The 20537-nt window shown below is 34.7% G+C and overlaps 1 protein-coding gene across 1 annotated transcript in view; it reads right to left on the reverse strand.

Annotated features, from left to right (window-relative positions):
- Window positions 1–20537, reverse strand: part of Malrd1 (MAM and LDL receptor class A domain containing 1) — a 600954-nt gene that overhangs the window by 512188 nt on the left and 68229 nt on the right. The window contains exons 6-10 of the mRNA XM_005387237.2: window positions 19026–19127; window positions 18145–18291; window positions 12477–12643; window positions 8103–8195; window positions 3126–3333 (exon numbers count right to left, since the gene is read on the reverse strand). Of these exons, the coding sequence (XP_005387294.2) occupies window positions 3126–3333; window positions 8103–8195; window positions 12477–12643; window positions 18145–18291; window positions 19026–19127 (717 nt within the window). The remainder of the gene's footprint in view (window positions 1–3125; window positions 3334–8102; window positions 8196–12476; window positions 12644–18144; window positions 18292–19025; window positions 19128–20537) is intronic.

A 20537-nucleotide genomic window follows, 5' to 3' on the forward strand; every position in this document is an offset into this window, starting at 1 on the left:
CCTCAGAACTTCACTCATCTTATTGCCTTTGACCAACATCGAGCACTTAGGCCCTTACAACCATTCCTCTACAGTTCCTACAAATTGGATTGCTTTTGCATCCCGCAGCTCCACTTGATCACACAGTATCTGTCCTTCTCTGTCTGGCTTAGTTCATTTAGCGTACTGCCTCCGGGTCTATCTTTGTTGTACACAGTAGTTTCCTTTCTTTTCATTGCAGAACAAAACGCATGTATAGTTCCCACTTTTTAACCCACTCATCCACTGGCAGAGACTTAAACTACTGTCATGTCTTGGCTACTGAGAATAATGTTGCAATAAATGTGGCAAAACAAATCGGTCTGAGCCTTTGCTGTCCCTATTTTATACAGGATTATGTTAATAAAAGTTAAAGATCTAGTTCTTTGTACTAATATAATTCTCCCAGGGCTTGGTGAAGTAGTGAGTTCTGGCTTCTAGCTTGAGAGGTCTCTGAGTAGTTTGTCTTTATTTTTTATGTCAATTTTCATTCATTTGCCATCTGTTTCTACCCTCAGCCCTCCTCATTTCTGAAGCCTCCTTGGCGCAGAGGTTCTCCAAGTTTAACATGCAGATGAGTCACCTGGGACCTTGTCACAGGGCGGCTTTCAGTTCTGTCGGGCTGGGCTGGAGCCTCAACTTCTGGTTTTTGAACCAGTTCCCAGATGCTTCTGCTGCTGCTGGAGTCCTCAGAGTCCGTAACAGAAGCAAAGCAGCAGCAAGTCCCACCAGCTCTTTACAATTTCCTCTCTCAAAAATCCACCGGGCTCAGTCACTACATCTTTTATAGGGCAACCCGGAAACAAAAGCACTGGAGTGAAGACTGTCCCCTTCAGAAAAGCACAGTGAGTGAAGAAACCACCTGTCGAGGTTTACACATTGATATTTCCTGTGTCCCAAGAATATGACCAGTAATCCTGGAGCTATTCAAGCTGCACACATGAACCATCCTGTCCTGCAGATTCATTCAAAAGTGGGGTGAAAAGAAGTTATAAAGGCGTGTTGCTTATGCTTCACGAATCTTAAACTTTCCTTATTAAAATTTAATTAAAAACCCTCTGTAGTACAAATTTGTATGTCTAAAACACAAATTTAAAAGTGAATTTAAAATGCTTAAAAATTTTTTAAGTTCTAAAAGAAGGCCTCTCCTCCTGTAAGAATACATACATGTATTTGTGTGCATAAATATATTAAACACTTCAGTGCAGAAGATAAATTTATAAATTTTCATAATTTAATTCAATTTATTTACAAAAATAAATTCTCTATGGCAAAAAATCACCATACAAACATTTACATGAAAGAGTCATTTGGGCATTACAATGTAAGAACTCGTGTGTGTGTGTGTGTGTGTGTGTGTGTGTGTAATATAGCTATAGGGTACAGTTTTATGTCATGACCTCTATTATCAATCAAGTTTTCACTGGGCATGAGAGGTTTGGAAGATTTAAAAGATTATCATGTAACTCTATTTTTTGATAAGCACAGCTATCTTTCCCGAATAGTATTAGCTGAATAATATTAACATCAGTTATATTACAAAAATGTCAGATAAGTAAACAAGGAAACTTTAATAAAGAAGAAAATGGGAAAATATTCCAAAGTCAAGTGCTGAAATATTTATTAATAACCTATGAATGAATTTAGTTAAAATATATTAAAAATGAGAACGTAAAAAATCACTTACTTTAGCAAAAAATAGGAGAAAAGCTAAACTTCCAAATGTACAATGGAAAAGAAACATATTCTTTAAGCTACTGAAACTAAGACTAATAGAAGCTGTTAGAAAGATGAATTTTCCAAAAAGAAATGGACCAAAGTGTGCGTAAATAATTTATATAAAGAATAGATAGGAAGCTGACATACCATAGCAAAAAAGTCTCCCATTATTCTTTTATAATGAAAGAGGAGCAACAAATAAAAACTCCACTGAGGTCACAGTGTTTAGCAGATTTTTTGGTTTAAAGCTAGGAATTTGAGAAATTAACTGAATTACTATTATAATCAGGCTAACAGAAGATTTCTCCCTTATTTTCTGATTGCCTCTTCCCAAGGTCTCTGTTATCATTCTTAATAAAATCCACAGTCGCTCATCAAGAAAAGTATGTTTCATAAAGATCTTTTCATTAAGAGGATAACATTTATCTCACTGCAATATTTCCTACCACTCAACAAAATTTTCACTATGTTAGCGTTTATGTTAAACCACTATGGCAAAGTAAACGTCAAAATTTTAATAGGGTTTTTTAAAAATCCCCTTAGTTGTGATGTACAAAATAGATTCAGTTAGTTGGAACTCATGGTTTCTAAAAAGAGGCAAGAATCTCAGTTGCTAAGTTATCTGCTACGAGAACCATCATGGTGATAGTAAATTCAATTTCACTTTCTTTAAAATATGACCAGGTTTAAACAGTAATGGGATCTCTTGTTATTCTTCCACCTCACACGCTAGACAAGAGGCTTGCAAGGAAGTGGCTGGCCATGTGCCCTCACGACCGCCAGTGGTGGCTGAGGTGACCTCTACTCTCATCATGACTGCATTGGAGGGGCTGGGGATTTAGCTCAGTGGCAAAGCGCCTGCCTGGCAAGCGCAAGGTTGTGAGTTCGGTTCCCGGTACTGGAGAAAAACCAAAAAAAAAAAAAAAAAAAAAAAAAAGACTGCATTGGAGGGGACGGCAGACCTCCTCCTCTTTACTTTCTCTCTGTGACTTTCAAGGTAATTGGTTAGGAATGGGAGAAAAACTATATATTTAAGAAAGGTTAGCAATCCATAATACGTATCTCTAAAGGGAATGACAAGGAGATTCCATCCCATCTCCATTCTATTCTGTAACAAAATGCATACACATTTCTGCACTCACACACAACACTAGCACTATTCACTTGTGGAACAAATGCACACATTTTGTTTGTAATCTTGGCAGTAAACACCGAAATATGAAAATGACAAGGAGACCAACAAGGGGATAGTGCAATACATTTTAAAGTGAAAATGTTCATTGACCTTGTTTTATAGAAATTAATTACCTTCATAGAAATAAAGGTTTTCTTCAATCCAGCAGTCAGGAAATAGGGCAGGTAAGCAAGCAAGCTATCAGTTCACTTACAGCAAGTTGATGGGTCTTCATCACTCGCATCCCAGCAGTCCCGCCGAGAGTCACAGACGGATTCCTGGGCAATGCACTGGCCACTGGCGCAAGGGAATTCATCCCCAGAGCAAAGCTGTCTGGAGCGGTTCCGTCCACAGGCATAGACCGACAGCCGATCAAGTCCAATAAAACTTCTCTGGTTCAGAATGACCCCTTCAAAAACAATCTTCAAGGGGAAAAAAAGTGAGTCTATGAACTTGTAATCTCTTTTAATAAACAAAAACCAAACCTCTAAAAAAGGATGATAGCGATGCAAGAGTAAACAGTGGTTTAACGAACCACCAAGTACAACTGATAACGAAGCTCCTGTTTGATAAATTCAACCCACTTTTCTGACAATGATGAACATGTTTGCTACACTCTGAGAAACCTCCCTGGATGAGCAGAAATACAGCATCCCCCTTAACCATGCAAAGGTCCTTAAATGCAAACTTGTTAACTGGGATTCATTTTCCGAGCTCACAATTTTCGCGGACAAGAAAAAGTAGTGTCATTACTTATACAACAAGAGCTATAACTGAATCTGAGTTTTTAACTACTACACACTGATAGAAAGTAACCTAATATAATAACAATAATTTAAAAGTAAAAATATAAAAATCAATTAAACTTTTAGAAAAGGATACTTTTTCTAGTGAGAATAAAAATTACCCTTAAAGAAAAGACACATGATTTTTTTCTAAACACACTGCTACCTATTCTGGAGAAACACAACATTAACAAGCGAAACAACCTTACACTGTCAGTCAAATGTAAGGCAGTGTCAAAATACTACTATTTCTTTAAAGTTTCACCAAAAGTAATGATTAAAAAAACCAAGAGTGCAGAAGAATGAATAGCTGGCTGTACAATGAATAATTAATTTTCTGCTGTCTAATTTAGGAGCTAATCATTATAATTATTCAATTTCAATGAATTAAAAGAAAATTAAAATTCAGTTTCTCAGTCACATTAGCTACCTTTCAAATGTTCAAGAGCCCCATGTTACTAGTGACTGCCATACTGAATAGCACAGATATGGAAAATTTCCATTACAGCAGAAAGTTCTATTGAACAGCAGTGAACTAAATGTTTAAAAGTTTTCACAAGATAGTAGGAATAAAGACTGACTCTTTAAAGACTCATCCTGCCTTAAATTTTCTAAATAGACTTTTGTATTTTCAAAATTTTGATATTTTGTTGAAGAATTGCTTTAAACAAGTTTCAGTTTGCAAATATATTTAAAATTTTACTTTAGAAGATAATATTTATGATATCTACAGAGTGTTACACCCCAAAGCAGAATATGTAGTTTTCTTACAAACATATGGAACTTTCTCCAAAACAGAACACATACTAGCTAGTAAATAAGAAGTATGCTGAAGTAAATAAGAAGACTTGAGAGTTTACTTTGCACAAGAGAGTTCTTACAAGAAGATGATGCGTGCCACTATAATATTAACCAAATGTATGGGAAGCAATGACAGGAGGACTAGGAGGAAAGTTCATATCTGTGAATGCCCACACCCAAAAACAAAACACCAGAGTAGGGCTGGGGATTTAGCTCAGCGGCAAAGCACCTGCCTGGCAAGCGCAAGGTCGTGAGTTCGGTTCCCGGTACTGGAGAAAAACCAAAAAAAACAAAACAACAAAACACCAGAGTAAACTTAGATAAATAACCAAATGATAACGATACACTTTAAGGTCCTAGAAAAACAATAACATTGTAAATCCAAAGTTGGCAGAAGGAACGAGTTATAAATATAAGAGCAGAAGTCCCTGAAATGAGAACTAAAACAGCAATACAAAGAATCAGTGAATGGATGAACTGGTTCTTCACAAAAATAAATAAAATAGACAAATCCTAAGCCCATCTTACCAAAAAAGGAAAGAAAAGACACAAATCAGTGCAATTAGGGATAAAAAAGTGAAACCAAAAAAGATACTATAAAAAATCCATAAAATTATTTGCAACTTCATTGAAAACCTGTACACCAATAAATTGGACAATGCAGAAGAAATGCAAAGATTCCTAGATTTATATGAATTATCAAAACTGAACCAAATCTTGTAAAAACCCCTAAATCAAATAACAGATAATAAAATTGAAGCAGTAATTTAAAAAATCTACCAACTAAGTGGTCCAGGTCTGGACTATAAGAACTTCAGGGATGGTCTAACACTAATGCTCTGGAAGCTCTTTAATAAAATTGAAAGGGAAGCATACTCCTAAAGCCATTTCTGAAAGCTAGCATTAGTCTGATTCTAAAAATGGACAAGGATCTAACCAAAGAAAGAGAAAGATAGACCAATGTCTTCAGTGAACATAGATGTGAAAATCTCAGCAAGACACTAGGAAAAAGAATGCAACAAATCATCAGAAAGATCATACATCATGACCAAGTCGGCTTCATTCCAAGGATGCAAGGATGGATCAACATATGCAAATTAGTAAATGTAACACATCACATGAATAGAAGCAAGGACAAAAATCACATGGTCATCTCAACTGATACAGAAAAAGTCTTTGAAAATATCCAGCATCCATATATGATACAACCACTAAAAAAATATGTACAGAGGAACTGTACCTCAATCTGATAACCATTTATGACAAACCTACTACCAACATCATATTAAATAGGGAAAAATTGAAATCTTTCCCTCTAAAGTCAGGAGCAAGATAAGGATGTCCACTCTCAGCACTTCTGTTAAACATCGTCTGCAAAATATGATCCAGAGAAATCATTCAAGAAAAATAAGTAAAAGGGATATGCACAGGACAGGATGAAGTCAAATTATCATTGTTTTCAGATGACATGAACCTCTACAGAGAAGACTCAAAAAAACTCCATCAAAAGAATCCTAGAATTAATACCCAAATTCAGCAACGTGGCAGGATGCAAAATCAACACACAGAAATGAATGGTGTTCCTATACCCAAATAATAAGCTCACTGAGAAAGAAATTAGAAAAACAATAACATTCACAATAGCATAAATTAAAAAAACAAGTGCTTAGAAATTAACCAAAGAAGTGAAAGATGTCTACAATAAAAACTATATACTCTGCAAAGGAGATGAAAAAAATGTTGGAAAATATAAAGCTCTCCCCTGCTCTTGGATAGGCAGAACCAATATAATCAAAATGGCCATAGTTCCAAAACTGGCATACAGATTTAATGACAACCCAAATCAAAACATCAATAGCAATCCTCACAGAGTGATTGAAAATAATTCTAAAATTTATATGGAATCAGAAGAGACCAAGAATAATAGCAAAAGCAATCCTGGGTAATAAGAGCACAGGAAATGGCATCACAATCCCTGATCTGAAGTTATATTACAAAACTACAATGATAAAAACAGCATGGTACTGGCAAAAAAAACCAGATACACAGATCAATGGAACAAGTAGAGAGCAGAAAAACAAACCCAGCCACATTCAGCTATTTGAGCTCTGACAAAGGGGCCAAAATATACACTGGAAGCAACATTACTTCTTTAACAAATTGCTTCTGGGAAAGATAGCTATCAATATACAGAAGATTGAATATAGACTCACATCTCTCATCAGGTGCTAAACTAAAATCAAAATGGATCAAAGACCTAAACATGGAAATGGAAACACTTAATCTGCTGAAAGCTACAGATGTGAAACTCCTGTAGTCGTAAGGATCAGCAAGGACTTTCTGAGCAGAACCTCAGTTGCACAAGAATTTCTTCAGATGACTAATATCTGGTGTGTACATATATATAATTCAAAATATTAGATGCTCAAAGATAAAAGGACAATCAAAAATGGTCAACTGAAGTAAAGAGATACTTCTTAGAAGTACAAATGACCACAAATATATGAAAAGATGGTCATGGACTTGGCCATTAGGTGAATGCAAAGTAAACCACACTAAATGAACACACTAAGCTACACTAAAATACATCTTACTCTAGATAAGTGATAAATTTACCTTCTCTGTTTTATTTTATCTTTGAGTCAAATAACAACATCAACTTAAATCTTCAGTTTGTGCAAACAGAGACTTACTGAATACCTCTTTCAGAAGTTATAAAGTCAAGTGCCAGCTTATAAATGAATTAAAACAGTGTCAAAATATTAACTCAGAAACATTGAATGTGATTTAAACTTCAAGTTTGCCACAAAATTTCTATGGCCCAGGATTCCAAGTTTACAAGTATAGGGAATACTAAATGTTTACACATCAGTACTTTGGGAATTCTTCCCTTCAATATCTGGAAATATGTACAAACTGTATCATAAAGGAATGAAATTTGTTTCATAAACCATCCATAAAACCAGCCTATTTTAAAACTCATACCCAAGCATAAATAGACCTATGTGACATATAAAACACAAAATCTAAAGTTAATATCTTAAGAGACAGAATTCACTGAGTTTCTGTGGGCATGTGTATGTTTCTTGTCATAGATACAATTATCCAAGTATTATAAAGACATGAATTAGTGCATTCAGAATATTTACATATATATTTCACAGATTTTCAACATCAGTTTACCATTTATTATATTCATAATAAATACTACTTCTCTTGTGCAAGGCAAGCATCTGGAATTGCTACACAGGAATGCACAGAAAAAGGAACAGCTTTGATCAAGAGTAGACACACTAGATACTCTGTTCATGGGAAATTTGGTCTGCTACGGGCCAGGTGTATGTAATTACTACTCTCCCTAGACACACAAGTCTACATTAATTTAAATGCAAATTCAAATTTAGTAGCTGATGATAAGTTCACTACTTCAAAACTAAAAGTTAAACTTATGATTAAAAATACTTGTTTGTTTTCTTTGGTTTTTTTTTTTTTTTTTTTTGGTTTTTCTCCAGTACCGGGAACCGAACTCACGACCTTGCACTTGCCAGGCAGGCGCCTTTGCCGCTGAGCTAAATCCCCAGCCCCTTGTTTGTTTTCTTTTATACCTTAAATGTCTTCAGACCTTCTGGTATTAACATGTCTGCTTTCACCCATTTGCTCTGAGTTGATGTATTGTATGTCCAAAATGTTTCTTCTTCCTTTGATTTGGAGAAAAAGACATACTGCTTTCACATTGATATATATGCTTTCTCAATTACATTTTAGTAGGCATTTGTTTAGTAGGCATTTGTTTAGTAGGCATATATATATATGCTATTAAATACTGGGAAATTTAAAGTATTAGAGCTAAGAAAGAATAAGTTAAATAACATTATAAAGGAACAATAAATACACAATGTGTGTTTCTAACAAACCTGCTTTTTAAAATGTTTATTTTTATCAATGCATAAATTGAATATACATAATCACTGAAATTCAGTGTGATATCTCCTTTCATGCATACAGTGTGCATTGATCATATTCAACAACCCTGCTTTCCATCTTTTCATGGATAAAAATACTAAGACAGAACAAAAAGTTTGAATGGACTCTGAAAAGAAATGAAACACCATTTCAAAAATAAAATTCTAAATAGCAACTGATAATGCCAGCAATTTAAATGTTAATCTTTATATTATTACATTTAGTGATTTTGCCATGACACTAGAAAGGAAAGAAAGAACAGGCAAACATTTAATATATATTTCAAGAAATATTAGAAGCACTTCCTGTACCATCTCAATATTATTTCCTATAGAATAATTCATTCCAAGTTCCACATAATTACTGCTCCATATAATATTTTTACTGTCCAGTCATTCTATAAAAGGTCTTTTTAGCTCTTCCAGAGCATACTATGCCATATACCAGTACAATGATCTACTGTTAATTTCCAAAATATGTAAAATTATCACTACACACTATGAAGCAAGACATTTTTTCAAAAAGTCTACTATATACTCCATAACTGTGTTTATAGTATTGATCTTTATGATTTATGGCCATGATTTTATGCTCTGAGATAATCCCATTTTTCTTTAGATTTTAGGAAACATTCAACTCAATTTGACATTTCCCCAGGAAAGACAAAGCAGAATGTTCATAATATAGGACATATTTATTTTTCATGTATCACTATGATGAAAACGTGGAGAATGCCATAAATGTCTCAGGTTGAACTCTGAGACTGGCCTTGCTTGCCTTTTAGTATGAGACAGAAAACAAGGGAAGGTAATAACTGCTGTAATTCTAATGACACATGACCTAATTTTTCACACTCATGGTAAGCATTTATCTCCTTACTCCATTATTTCATTCATATCCAATATTTTCCAAAAATAAATCCATTTCCAACTTAGTCCTCTACACTTTGAAGTCTACTCCGAATTTCCAATCCCTACATATTTTGCAAAGTAATCTAAATCCATAAAAATACACTTCACATCAGTACACATTCGTACTAACTAGGAAACTTCCACAACACAATGAAACACATGAAAGTATTTTTAGCTGATAGTTTCTGTGTCACAGCAAGATGCACGAGTTACAAAAGCTGAACTGTACAACAAATTCTTCCAATTATTTCCATTTTCATTTATTTAGCACGAAGACATATAGATCTTCCGTAAATGCTTTTCAAGACATTTCTTGGCATTTTGCATTCATCATGTCTCCTACTGTTCATTTTATGAGAAAAATTTAGAGCAATGGTGCTTTTTTCCCCACAATAACTAATTGGTTTCCCTGAAGAAAATATTTCCAGTTTTTCGAAAAGGGAGAAAGAGCTCTTCCCAAACTTGTGAGTTTTCATATACTAATTTTATATACTAATTGAGACACATGACAAATCTATGTAATTTGGTAAAGACCTTCTTTCAAGGAAAACATTATAACTTTAAAAACTGTATTATACAAAAATACTCTATAGGGTATTTCCTTTCTAAACTTTATGCTCTTTCTATTTGTCACTGGAGATTTAGAAAACATGTAAATGGTGTCTCAAGCAAGTCACCCTAGATCCATGACTCACTGGCATGGAACTTCTCAAGAAAAATGGAGGCTGTTGTAATTATTATTTTATAGGTGATGAACAGAGATAATTCCAAGGATAGCTAGGCAGTACAAACTGGAAGTGTGTTGAGCTTAAGCAGACTCTGAAAGAGTACTTCTTACTGAACAAATTATCTTCACAGGCATTTCCTACCTCTCCAGTTCTAATGTCCTCTGGAAGTAACCCAGATGACTTTACTATTATCATTAAATATGAGTATGCTCAGATTGGTGAACAGTGTCCTATTGACAGAAGATACAAATGACATTTTTTCAACAATATTCTTATGTTGAGTCCTATTAAAGTATGTGCTAAAGCATCTATTTTTGTCTTAAATATCCCTTGATGCAGATTTTTTATCAGTGACCACCATGTTACATGGATATAAAGTGACAAATAAAAGTGTCAGAAAAGACAGGACGTCTTGCAGGATACAAGGTGCACACAGGGGGTTCAACATCAGTAGATACTCTCTAATCTCTGTACCCAACGGGTTCTAGTTAATACTCTAGATCAGTTCTGCAGGCTTCTTTCCTTATAATGTAGGACATGAATGCTTGTTAAATCCATTTTAGATTATATGGTATCTGAAGACAATTTATTCTCATGTTTTTATTGTACAGCTCTAAAGCCACCAGAAGAATGATGCTATTTTCAGCCAATCATAACTCTGTTACACATATTGAAATTTTAAATTCTATCACTGATGTTCAGGTTATATTAAGACAATCCTTGAGATTAGAATATATAAGATTCAAATTTCTAATTAAATTTAGGTTGCTCATTCACAAAATGAACACAAATTTATTACTTGCCATGTGAATAATATTATGCAGGGTCTTCTTGTTAAGTAGTTTCAAATATGATTTAAAGTCTATAAAATTTGTCTAAATTTTTTTTCTATGCCATTATTGAAGGAGGAAACTGGAAATGACAGAAGATTCTGGATTACCTGGTACCTCACGGGGCCCCATTTAAACGGGGTAGGGGGAGTGTATCTACAGGACAATAACAAAAATATTGTTGGGACATGAATGATATTTGGATAAAGTTTAACTTTTGATTTTTAGTTTTGAGGGTATTTCATTTGTTTGCTCTAGAATGGCACCATTCATGTAAAAAGTTTTGTTGTGGTGCAGAAAGAGTAGGGACATGGTTTTCTTCCCTCTACCGCTACCCATGTGATTTATCAAATAAAATGAAATAGGTCCAACAGATGCAAACCAATTGTCTACAAGCTGCCACTGCCAAAAAGTCACAAAAATATAACGCAGTTACAGAATGCTACACGTTATGTCTCATCCTGGTAACAAAGAAGCATGTATTGTGATTTTTAAGGAGAATATCAATTTAAATGTGTGACTGAGACTCCTGAGTATCTGTAAAAGGAAGAAGTAGAAGAAAGAAGACCAAAGAGGATGAAAATGGCACAAAAGGCAAAGAGAGGGAGAGAAAAGATTCCTCCTGAATGTTCAAATATCTTGATGATGAGCACCTAACATTTGAGGGTTGTGACCACATGTCATTCACAGAAAGGCAGGCCAGAGGAAAATGCTCGTGGCAGGTTGTCCATGGCACCAAATAAGTAGAGGTGAAAACCTTTGTTGAAATAATAAATGTGGTCTGTGTCATGGGGAAGTTTTAAGCAGATTTATTGAAAGTATCCTTGGATACAGGCAATTCACTTGGATGCCTTTACTGGGTTCCTTTCTTCCAATGTCAGAACTCCTGCAGTTATTGCCAAATGCCTCCAGTTTCTAGAATGACTGCTATTTACCCCCATAGTTGCTTTATTCCCATTTATAAATAATTTTCTCTTCATAATAGAGATTGTCAAAGTGCCTCATGCATTCTCCCTCTTGTAGAAAATAGCTTTTAGGCCTCAATGTGTTTGATACCCTGGCATAGTTACCATAACTTTCTACCAGGTGTCTCTTTTTTTTTCAAAGGACACTTTGTCTATATTTAATCAGCAACTACCAGCCATTAAGTGCATCTAGTTGTACTAAAACAAATAACTTACTTCCATATTTATAGTTTCAATGATATAGTGATCTAAAATCCACACAGATCACATCAAAGTTTCAACATCAAGCTAACAACCCAAAATTCCAGATACTTTACTTGAGTGAGAACTACCATTTCTTATTAACAGTTTGTGGATTTTTGCAATTTTATGAAATAATACTGTGCAAATTATCATATTAATTTTGGTGCACGATACTTCTTCCTTTCATACACTGGCCTCTTACTAATTCTTCTGAAAAGTATACTGAATGCTAAGTTACAAAATCTCTAAGGTTTAGATAGAACTGTGAAATAGAAACACAAGTTGTCAAGAATAGAAAGCTCACTAATTGCATGAACTTGAAATGGTACTCCTTCTTACCTCGTTGTTATATAGTCCCACTCTTAGAATACTGCTGTCCATGGAGTAATAGAATTGAAGATGGCATCTCCTGCCCAAGCAGTGACACACAGAGCTGTTTAAATAAGCAGTGCTGTCCGCATGGCTGAGAGCAAAAGGATGCTTTGCCCCGACCCATACATAGCGGTCTAAAAAAAAAAAAAAGGAAAAGAGAAAATTAGCTGCTCTCTGTCTGAACAAAACTATTATATTTTTAAAATTCTTAACCCTAGGTTTAGGAAAAATAGTTTATTTAAAAGAATTTGATGCTGAAAACAATGTCATTAGCTACAAATGATAGGCTTTATTTTTATATTTGACTTTTGAAACATTTTGTAATTTTACCTCATTTCTAAAATCATAGTTTGATGGCATCCTCAATATTGAAGCTTAATATTCTTATTAAAGAAATCTATGATATAAAAATTCTTCCACCATCAGATTATTACAATTTTATTTTAAATGTAATAATGCATTATTTCATTAATCAAGAATTCTTCTTTTTCCCCCGAATATTTACCTTTCTGATTATTCTTCTACATTCATATAGTCTTAAGACTATACAATTTTAAATGTTCTCTTTGTTACCAAATGATATGAAAGTATAAAGTGTCTACAATCCCATCAAATTTCACCTATGAATTTTACAGTACATAAAAATAATTTTAATCCATTTTCTCATCTGATATTTAAAACCAAGTTGGACTCTTCCTTAATCAATAATATTGTTATATCAGGTATACAAAGAGTTTTCTATGATATGTTTGTAACAAAGTTTGAGATAATTCATTTCTTTATATGTTAGTAAATATCCCCATAGTTTCTAAAAACTACAAATTTAAATTAAGTGAAACTTATTTCCTAGAAATTTAGGCTTTAATCAAATTGGCACAGTAACAATATTTAGCCTCTGATTTAAACACAAAGAAATTATAAAAACTTAAAACATTTTTAAGAAAGTAGACAGAGATTAAAATACGAAAAATATTTCAAAAGATAAGGAAAGAATAAATATGTTCAGTACCAACGCAACAGAAATCACAGAATTCTTGGACTCTGGGACAAGAAGCAGGCTGTCTCAGTCTGGATACTTACTGATTCAAGTTGCACAAAAGAAATAAAAAAACTGAGTCAAACCAGAGTGAAGTCAAAGAATGAAGCAAAAACCCTGCTCATGTAACACTACCTGATTCTAGTTAAGCTACAGTGCAAAACTACAAGAACGCCCATGGTGTAAGAATACCTCAGCTAGTATTGTTACACAGAGAAGGTCTTGGGGAGATGAATAATGCTATAACAAAAATCACTAAACTCAAAGGGTTGGGAACCAAGAGTAAGAGCGGGAAAGAATGGAAGGGCTGGAGAAAGAGAACAAATCTCAGTGAAAAAAGCCTACAAAATTTCTGGTTTTGGACCACACGCAAGGAAGTTGGAAGTTGTGACTTTTATCCACTTAACAAGAATAAACAAGAGTCAACACCTCTTCACATTCAACTGAAGAAACTTCAAGTCACCAGCTCTGTGCAGATCCACCAGAGAGCTGTCAGTATGCAATCCACTGTCCTACAGTCAGACCGGAGGTGGGGCGGGCGGGGGAGGGGGCAGGCAAAGAGACTCAGCTTACTAGGGCAAATCACAGGATTACAAAACCCTGCCCGAACGAGTGCCCAAAGAGGAAAACCTAAACTGATCTCAGTGTGGATAAGTCGAAAAGCTCTAGGACAGTGATGGTGAAATGTTTCGGCTTTCTAGTGATACGAACTATTTGCAGCAGCACACGTGCCGTAGGTTCCCAACCTAACTATGTGGACAGCGCACTCTCGGAGCTTTACCTCCAGGAATCCTATAAAATTCTCACAGTGGAAATTAGAGAAAAATCCCTTTGTGTTTGCAATTGGGAAGGAGGAAAGGCAGCAATTTTGAAGAAAACCTGTACTATTCTGTTCTTAAGAGGATCTGATTCATGAAAAATATACTTTATCACAACCTAAATCACTAGAATTGTGCCAGAGTCTAAATGACAATATACAACTCCATTCAAGGTTAGCCTTCCATACAGGGGGAGGAAAAAACCCAAAGCCCTCCCACCCCCTTGCCCAGCCTTCCTGCCTCACCTAAGGTGGGGGATGGGGTATTAATAAACCCTTTGAAGGTGACGGAACAGAAGCCCAGGCTCACTAAAAGACTGAGACTTAATAATAGGACTGTAGAATGTTTCCCCTGGTCTCCTAACTTACTATCACATCAACAAAGCTCTTGTGTAGTAGGGGAAGATAAGTACTAAAAGAACTATTTGGCTCAGATCTTATTTAAGAATTCTCTAAGAGAACTCAGTGACAATCAAGAAGACAAAAACAAGGACACCAGGTAATATTTAGCCTCATATATTTCCACTGTAGCAAAAAAGTAAACAGGTCAACCCTGAGCCAATTCAACTGCATAAGAGCTCACACTCCTGATCATAACACTTTTATACAAAAAGCCATGCTCTTTATAAATGTGGCTTTTGAGAGAAAAAATTGCAATGCATATTGAAAGGAAAAACACAGTCCAGAAAAAGAAGCATCAGAACTAGACTCGGATATCGTAGCAATGTTGGAAGATCAGACTGTGAATTTAAAAAAAGTGTGATTACTATGCTAAAAGGTCCAACAGAAAAGTGTAGGCAGACAAATGGAAATTCTAAGAATGAAATGACAGAGATCAAAAGCAGTAAAATAGAAATCAGGAATGTATCTGTGGACTCATTAGCAAACTAGACATAGTTAAAGGAAGAATCATTGAGCTTGGAGATATGTAAATGGTATTCCCAAGGCTGAAATGCAGAAAAAAGAAAACTATTGGATCAAAATAAAGAAAGAGTATTATGAACTGTGGAAGACATATAAAACACTTCGTATATATGAAATGTGTGTATAAGAAAAATATGGAGAAAGAACCAGATAATATTTGAAGCAATAATTTGAGAACTTCCACAAATAATGTCAGAAACCAAATCACAGATACAGGAAACTCAGGAAAATAAAAACACTGAGAACAAATGCTAAAAACAAAGAAAAACAACTGCATTGGGCATATAATGTTCAAACTGCAGAAAATAAAAAATAAAATAAAATAAAATAAAATAAAATATCTTGATAGAAGCCAGAGGGAAAAACATCTTACCTATCAAGGAGAAAAAATTTTAGAATTATACCTGAGAAACTACACATGCAAGAAAAGAGTGAAGTGAAATACTTAGGGTTAAGGCCTCCTCCCCCAAAAATTAACAATGAGTAAATCTGCATCCAATGAATTGTCATGCAGCGTAAGGGGGAGTTAAATATTTTCTAAAATTGAAGAAATTCTTTCCATTAAAACTGCTTTGCAAGAAATAAGTTTGTCAGAGGGAAGGAAAATAATATAGATTAAAAACTTGGATGCACATAAACAAAATAGAATATTAGAAAATTATAAGAATGCAAAAAATTTCTTATTTTTGATTGATCCATTAATGGTTTGTTCAGGGAGTAATAGCAACAAAGTATTTCATTGTTACAGTTTATAAATATTATACATAAATCTATATATGTAATGATAGAGTATGGGGGTATAGCTCAGTGGCATAGAACCTGCCTAGCAAGCACAAGGTCCTGAGTTCAATTCCTGGTACCAAAAAAATTGATGAAATGATAAAATTGATAAATGAAATGATGACAGCAACAACACCAGGGACAAATGTGAGCATTAGAAATATTTTGTCTCTGTAAGTACTACCATATTTGTGCCACCATAAAGGAGTATAGAAAGTAAATGCCCACTAGAATATAACCTAGACTAAACCTAGTCAGAGAAAATTTGTTTCAGGAAACAGCGCTAAGAATATGATGTAAAATAGAATAAATCATGCAGAAAGTAAAAAGAGGTGCCAAGTTTCACAGTTTAAAGTGATCCAATAGATATAAAAAGGAACTCAAGGAAAAAGAAAAAAATTATTTGAATAACAGATAATTTTCAAGTCATACAGTTTATGTATTCTGAGGACTCAAAAATTATATATATATTATATATATAGATATATATAGATATATAATATATATTGGATACTGGGAATTGAATTCAGGACCTTGAGTTTGCTAGCCAGGTGCTGAGCCCCTGAGCTACATTCTTGGCCCCTAATGAAAATATATTCACATTGCTTAGCAAGCACAAGGTCCTGAGTTTGATTCCTGGTATATATATATATATATATATATATTTTTTTTTTTCACACCTATTCTTATCATACCAAACTTTCTGTTTTTTTTTTTTGGTTTTTCTCCGGTACCGTGAACCGAACTCACGACCTTATGCTTGCCAGGCAGGCGCTTTTTGCCGCTGAGCTAAATCCCCAGCCCCCATACCAAACTTTCAACATCAAAGATAAAGAAACATTTTTTAACTTTTCAGTAAATTCAAAAAAATATTAGATGAACTCAGACTTCTCAATTATAAAAGCAAGTGTTAGGAGGTAATGAAGGACAACCATAATGAACTGAGAAAGTAGAAGCACACAAACCTCATTCTAAAATTGTCTGAGCAGATAATTATATAGGAATAAGGCCAAGGCTGGGGATTTAGCTCAGTGGCACAGCGCCTGCCTGGCAAGCGCAAGGTCATGAGTTCGGTTCCCGGTACCGGAAAAAACAAACAAACAAACAAACAAAAGGAATAAGGCCAATTTAAAAACATATTAAGTTGCCAAACACTAAGGGAACTTATTACCATAGCTCATCTCCAAATAAAATAATAAATTAAAATATCAACTTTTGCAAGAAAAAGAAAAAGCTAGAGAAGAAACATGAAATTTTTAAGAACAATGGTTTGGGGGCTGAAGGTATAACTCAGAGTACAGCCCTTGTGTAGCATGTGTGGGGTCCTGGGTTCAATCCCAGCGTCACACACACACATAAAAAATAATCAATAAAAATTTAAAAAACAATGGTCATTATAGGAAATGATAAAAACATACAATTATACTAATTGTAAATATAAAAATTTAAAATGTTAACATGTAAACTCAAAACAAAAAAAAGATTAGAAGAATACTTCCATTGAATCAAGGTCTTTCTCATATTCAAGAAAACAGAAATACCTTGCACTTTAGTTTCTGCTAAAGAAATTTAACGCTAAAGATAGATATTAAAAATTAAAAATACAAAGCTCCACAATTGAGAAGAAAATAAAAACAAAAGATTAATAATACTCTTCTCCCAGTCAAAGAAATAAAAATGGTGAAAAAATAATCATAAAATACAAAATTAATTTGTTAGAACAGATGGAAGGAACTCCTTGATGGCAGTGCAGTGACTGGGATCAAGTGCACTTGGTAGAAAAACCATCCAGTACCTCTCCTTCTCATTCCCACAAAGTCTAATATCTCTTGCTGATAGGAAAATCATAAAATTTACAAGCAATAGTTAAAATAGCATAATTGTTCTTTTATACTATGTTGGAAACATGGTTTGTTTTTTTCTTACTTTTGGTGTCTATTGACATGATCAACTTGGTATACTATGTTCATCAATGTAATGTCTTATTACATTGTCTCTATGTAATGTCTTATTACTACCAGTCAAAAGAAAGTAGAATTCTAAGATTTCTATTAAATAAATTATGATTTATTTGTTACCTTCTTCACTGATATTGTGGTCCCGCTGAGGTGCAGATTCTAATGTAGGAATCTCACTTGCTTTGGTGCACATCCAGGAAATTTGCCCAGCAGATGCCTCTGACTTCCTGTCACACAAGTCAAAGTCAAATCCACAGTTGTGACACCCTACAGAAGAAAGGAAATGATCTTAGCAAACCATTACAGTTTGCTAGAGTGGCTGCTTAACCTGGGTTAAATGTTATAATTAATGGAAAGTCTGACACGGATATATTAATATCTGGAAATCTAGATTTAATAAGTCTTAGGGAATACCGGCAACTGTATTTGAAAAAGTTCTTCAGTGAGTCCAGACATTCACCATCTCAAAAAAGAACCGTGAATGGAAAGAAAGAAGTTGAGGAAAGAAAGCAAGGAGGGAGGAGCCAGGGGGAGCAGATCTAGTTTTCTGATACCACTGCTTCAATTACAGTGTTTTAAATTTTATAGCGTTTGGCCTGAGGCTGGGATTGTGACTGGGTGGCAGAATACTTTCTAAGAATGCATAAGGCCCTAGTTTTGATCCCCAGTAGTGAAAAAAATATAGGGCTATTTGGGCTTACCTACATTATGGAATTAGATAGTTTAATTATTTGCTATTCCAGTTGCATTGGAAATTTAAAGCAGAAACTGTGTGTACTTCTAAAATGGTCTTTAATGGAGTCATTTTAGAAATCATCACCTTCAATAGATGTTTTCAGTAGTTTACACCTTTTTAATAAACCACAGCCTTCTTTCACACTTCAGCTAACTCTAGGACATTAGTGTGAATAAGGGTTACATGTATATATTCCTACCAGTGGTATCTATATCTTTAAACTGTGTACACACCAATAAGGTAAGCATCTCAATATAACACATACATCTCAGTTCTTCATCTGTAGAATCAGTTCTGCAGAGATCTGTATCCAGAGGACAGAGCTGTTCTTCCGTATTTGATGCTTCTTGACATGGTAACATTTCATCTGTTAAATATAAAGAATGGCAGGAAGTGAGAAGCAAATACCACTGAAAAGATTTCTTAAAATTAATTCAATTCTACAAAGCACTTTCTACCTCTAGGTAGCCCTATTAAAACAAAGGATTGGGGGTGGTCCCTTTATGTGGAAGAACAAGAACTGAAGTAGAAATAGGTTTAAATTTAAACTTCCGATTTTTTTCTATGCAAACTTTCTCTTCCCATAGTCTTTCCGGTCTCCACTAATGAGACCTTCATCTGCTATAGTTCATACCTTAAAAATGTCCACCAAAGCCCCATGCATTCATAGATGGACTTTTAGAGGGTGGCTAGATCGTGGGTTGTGATACTGGATTAGTCCACTGATGGGTTTATAGCTGGGAATGATGTTGGGAAGTGAGGCCTGATGGGAAAAATAGATCATTCTGGGTGTGACCTGGAAGAGCACATAGATATACTCTTCTTCTTCCCTTGATCCCACTTTTTATCTTTTACCTGCCCTGCCATGGACTGTTTATCCTCCGCCATGCCCCTATGCCATGTTGCCCTGCCCAGGAGCCAACCCACTATGGACTGCTACAAATTGTAAGCCAAAATAAATCTTTCCTCCTTTAACTTGTGGATGTTGGGATTTTATCCCAGAAGCAAGAAAATAATTCAAATATCATCCTTCTAGTTCAGGTCAAAAAAAAAAAAAATGCAATTCTCTATGTCTGTCTGTTTGTCTTTCTCAGTAAACATACAGTAGTGTCCATCAGCAAATGTCTGTTTTGCCTGCAAAACAAACAGGCTCTGACAACATCCCGTCTCCTGCTGTACTGCTACCACCTCTAGCTCAATGGACTATCCCTTCCTGGATTATAGTAATACCGTCTTAGTCTGCCTGCATGTTACTGCCTTTAACCACTCTACGATATTTAGATATGTGAGGCAGGTCTAGTCTCCCCTGATCAAACCCTTTGCATAGGACCATTTCATACGACAGAAACATGAAGTCCTTACCATAACCATCCTCACGTAAGCCACCCTTACCACTGCAGATCTTTGCATTTACAGTTCATTTCAATATGCACATAGCTTGCTCTCTACTCCTTGGTCTTTCTGCTTATTAACATGTTTTTAAAGGAAACACGCTGAGTACTCTACTTAAAATGTAATCATCTTACCTCACCTCTAGCATTTCTTTTCTCAGTTCATTTTTCTTGTTCTCCATAACAAATGTCACCACTTGACACAAAACATATTTTTACTTACATATTCTGTGCCTTTCTCTCCTTGGCCAAAATATAAGCTCAATTTATGCAAATGGTTATTGTTTGTTTTTTCACTGCTCCTCTCCCTCCTGCTTAGAAAAGTTCTTAGGATAATATAGGGGCTCACTATATACTTTTTAACAAATGAATAAATAAATAACCTC

This window comes from Chinchilla lanigera, unplaced genomic scaffold (genome assembly GCF_000276665.1).
Source record: "Chinchilla lanigera isolate Chin_1 unplaced genomic scaffold, ChiLan1.0 scaffold00028, whole genome shotgun sequence".
Taxonomy (NCBI): domain Eukaryota; kingdom Metazoa; phylum Chordata; class Mammalia; order Rodentia; family Chinchillidae; genus Chinchilla; species Chinchilla lanigera.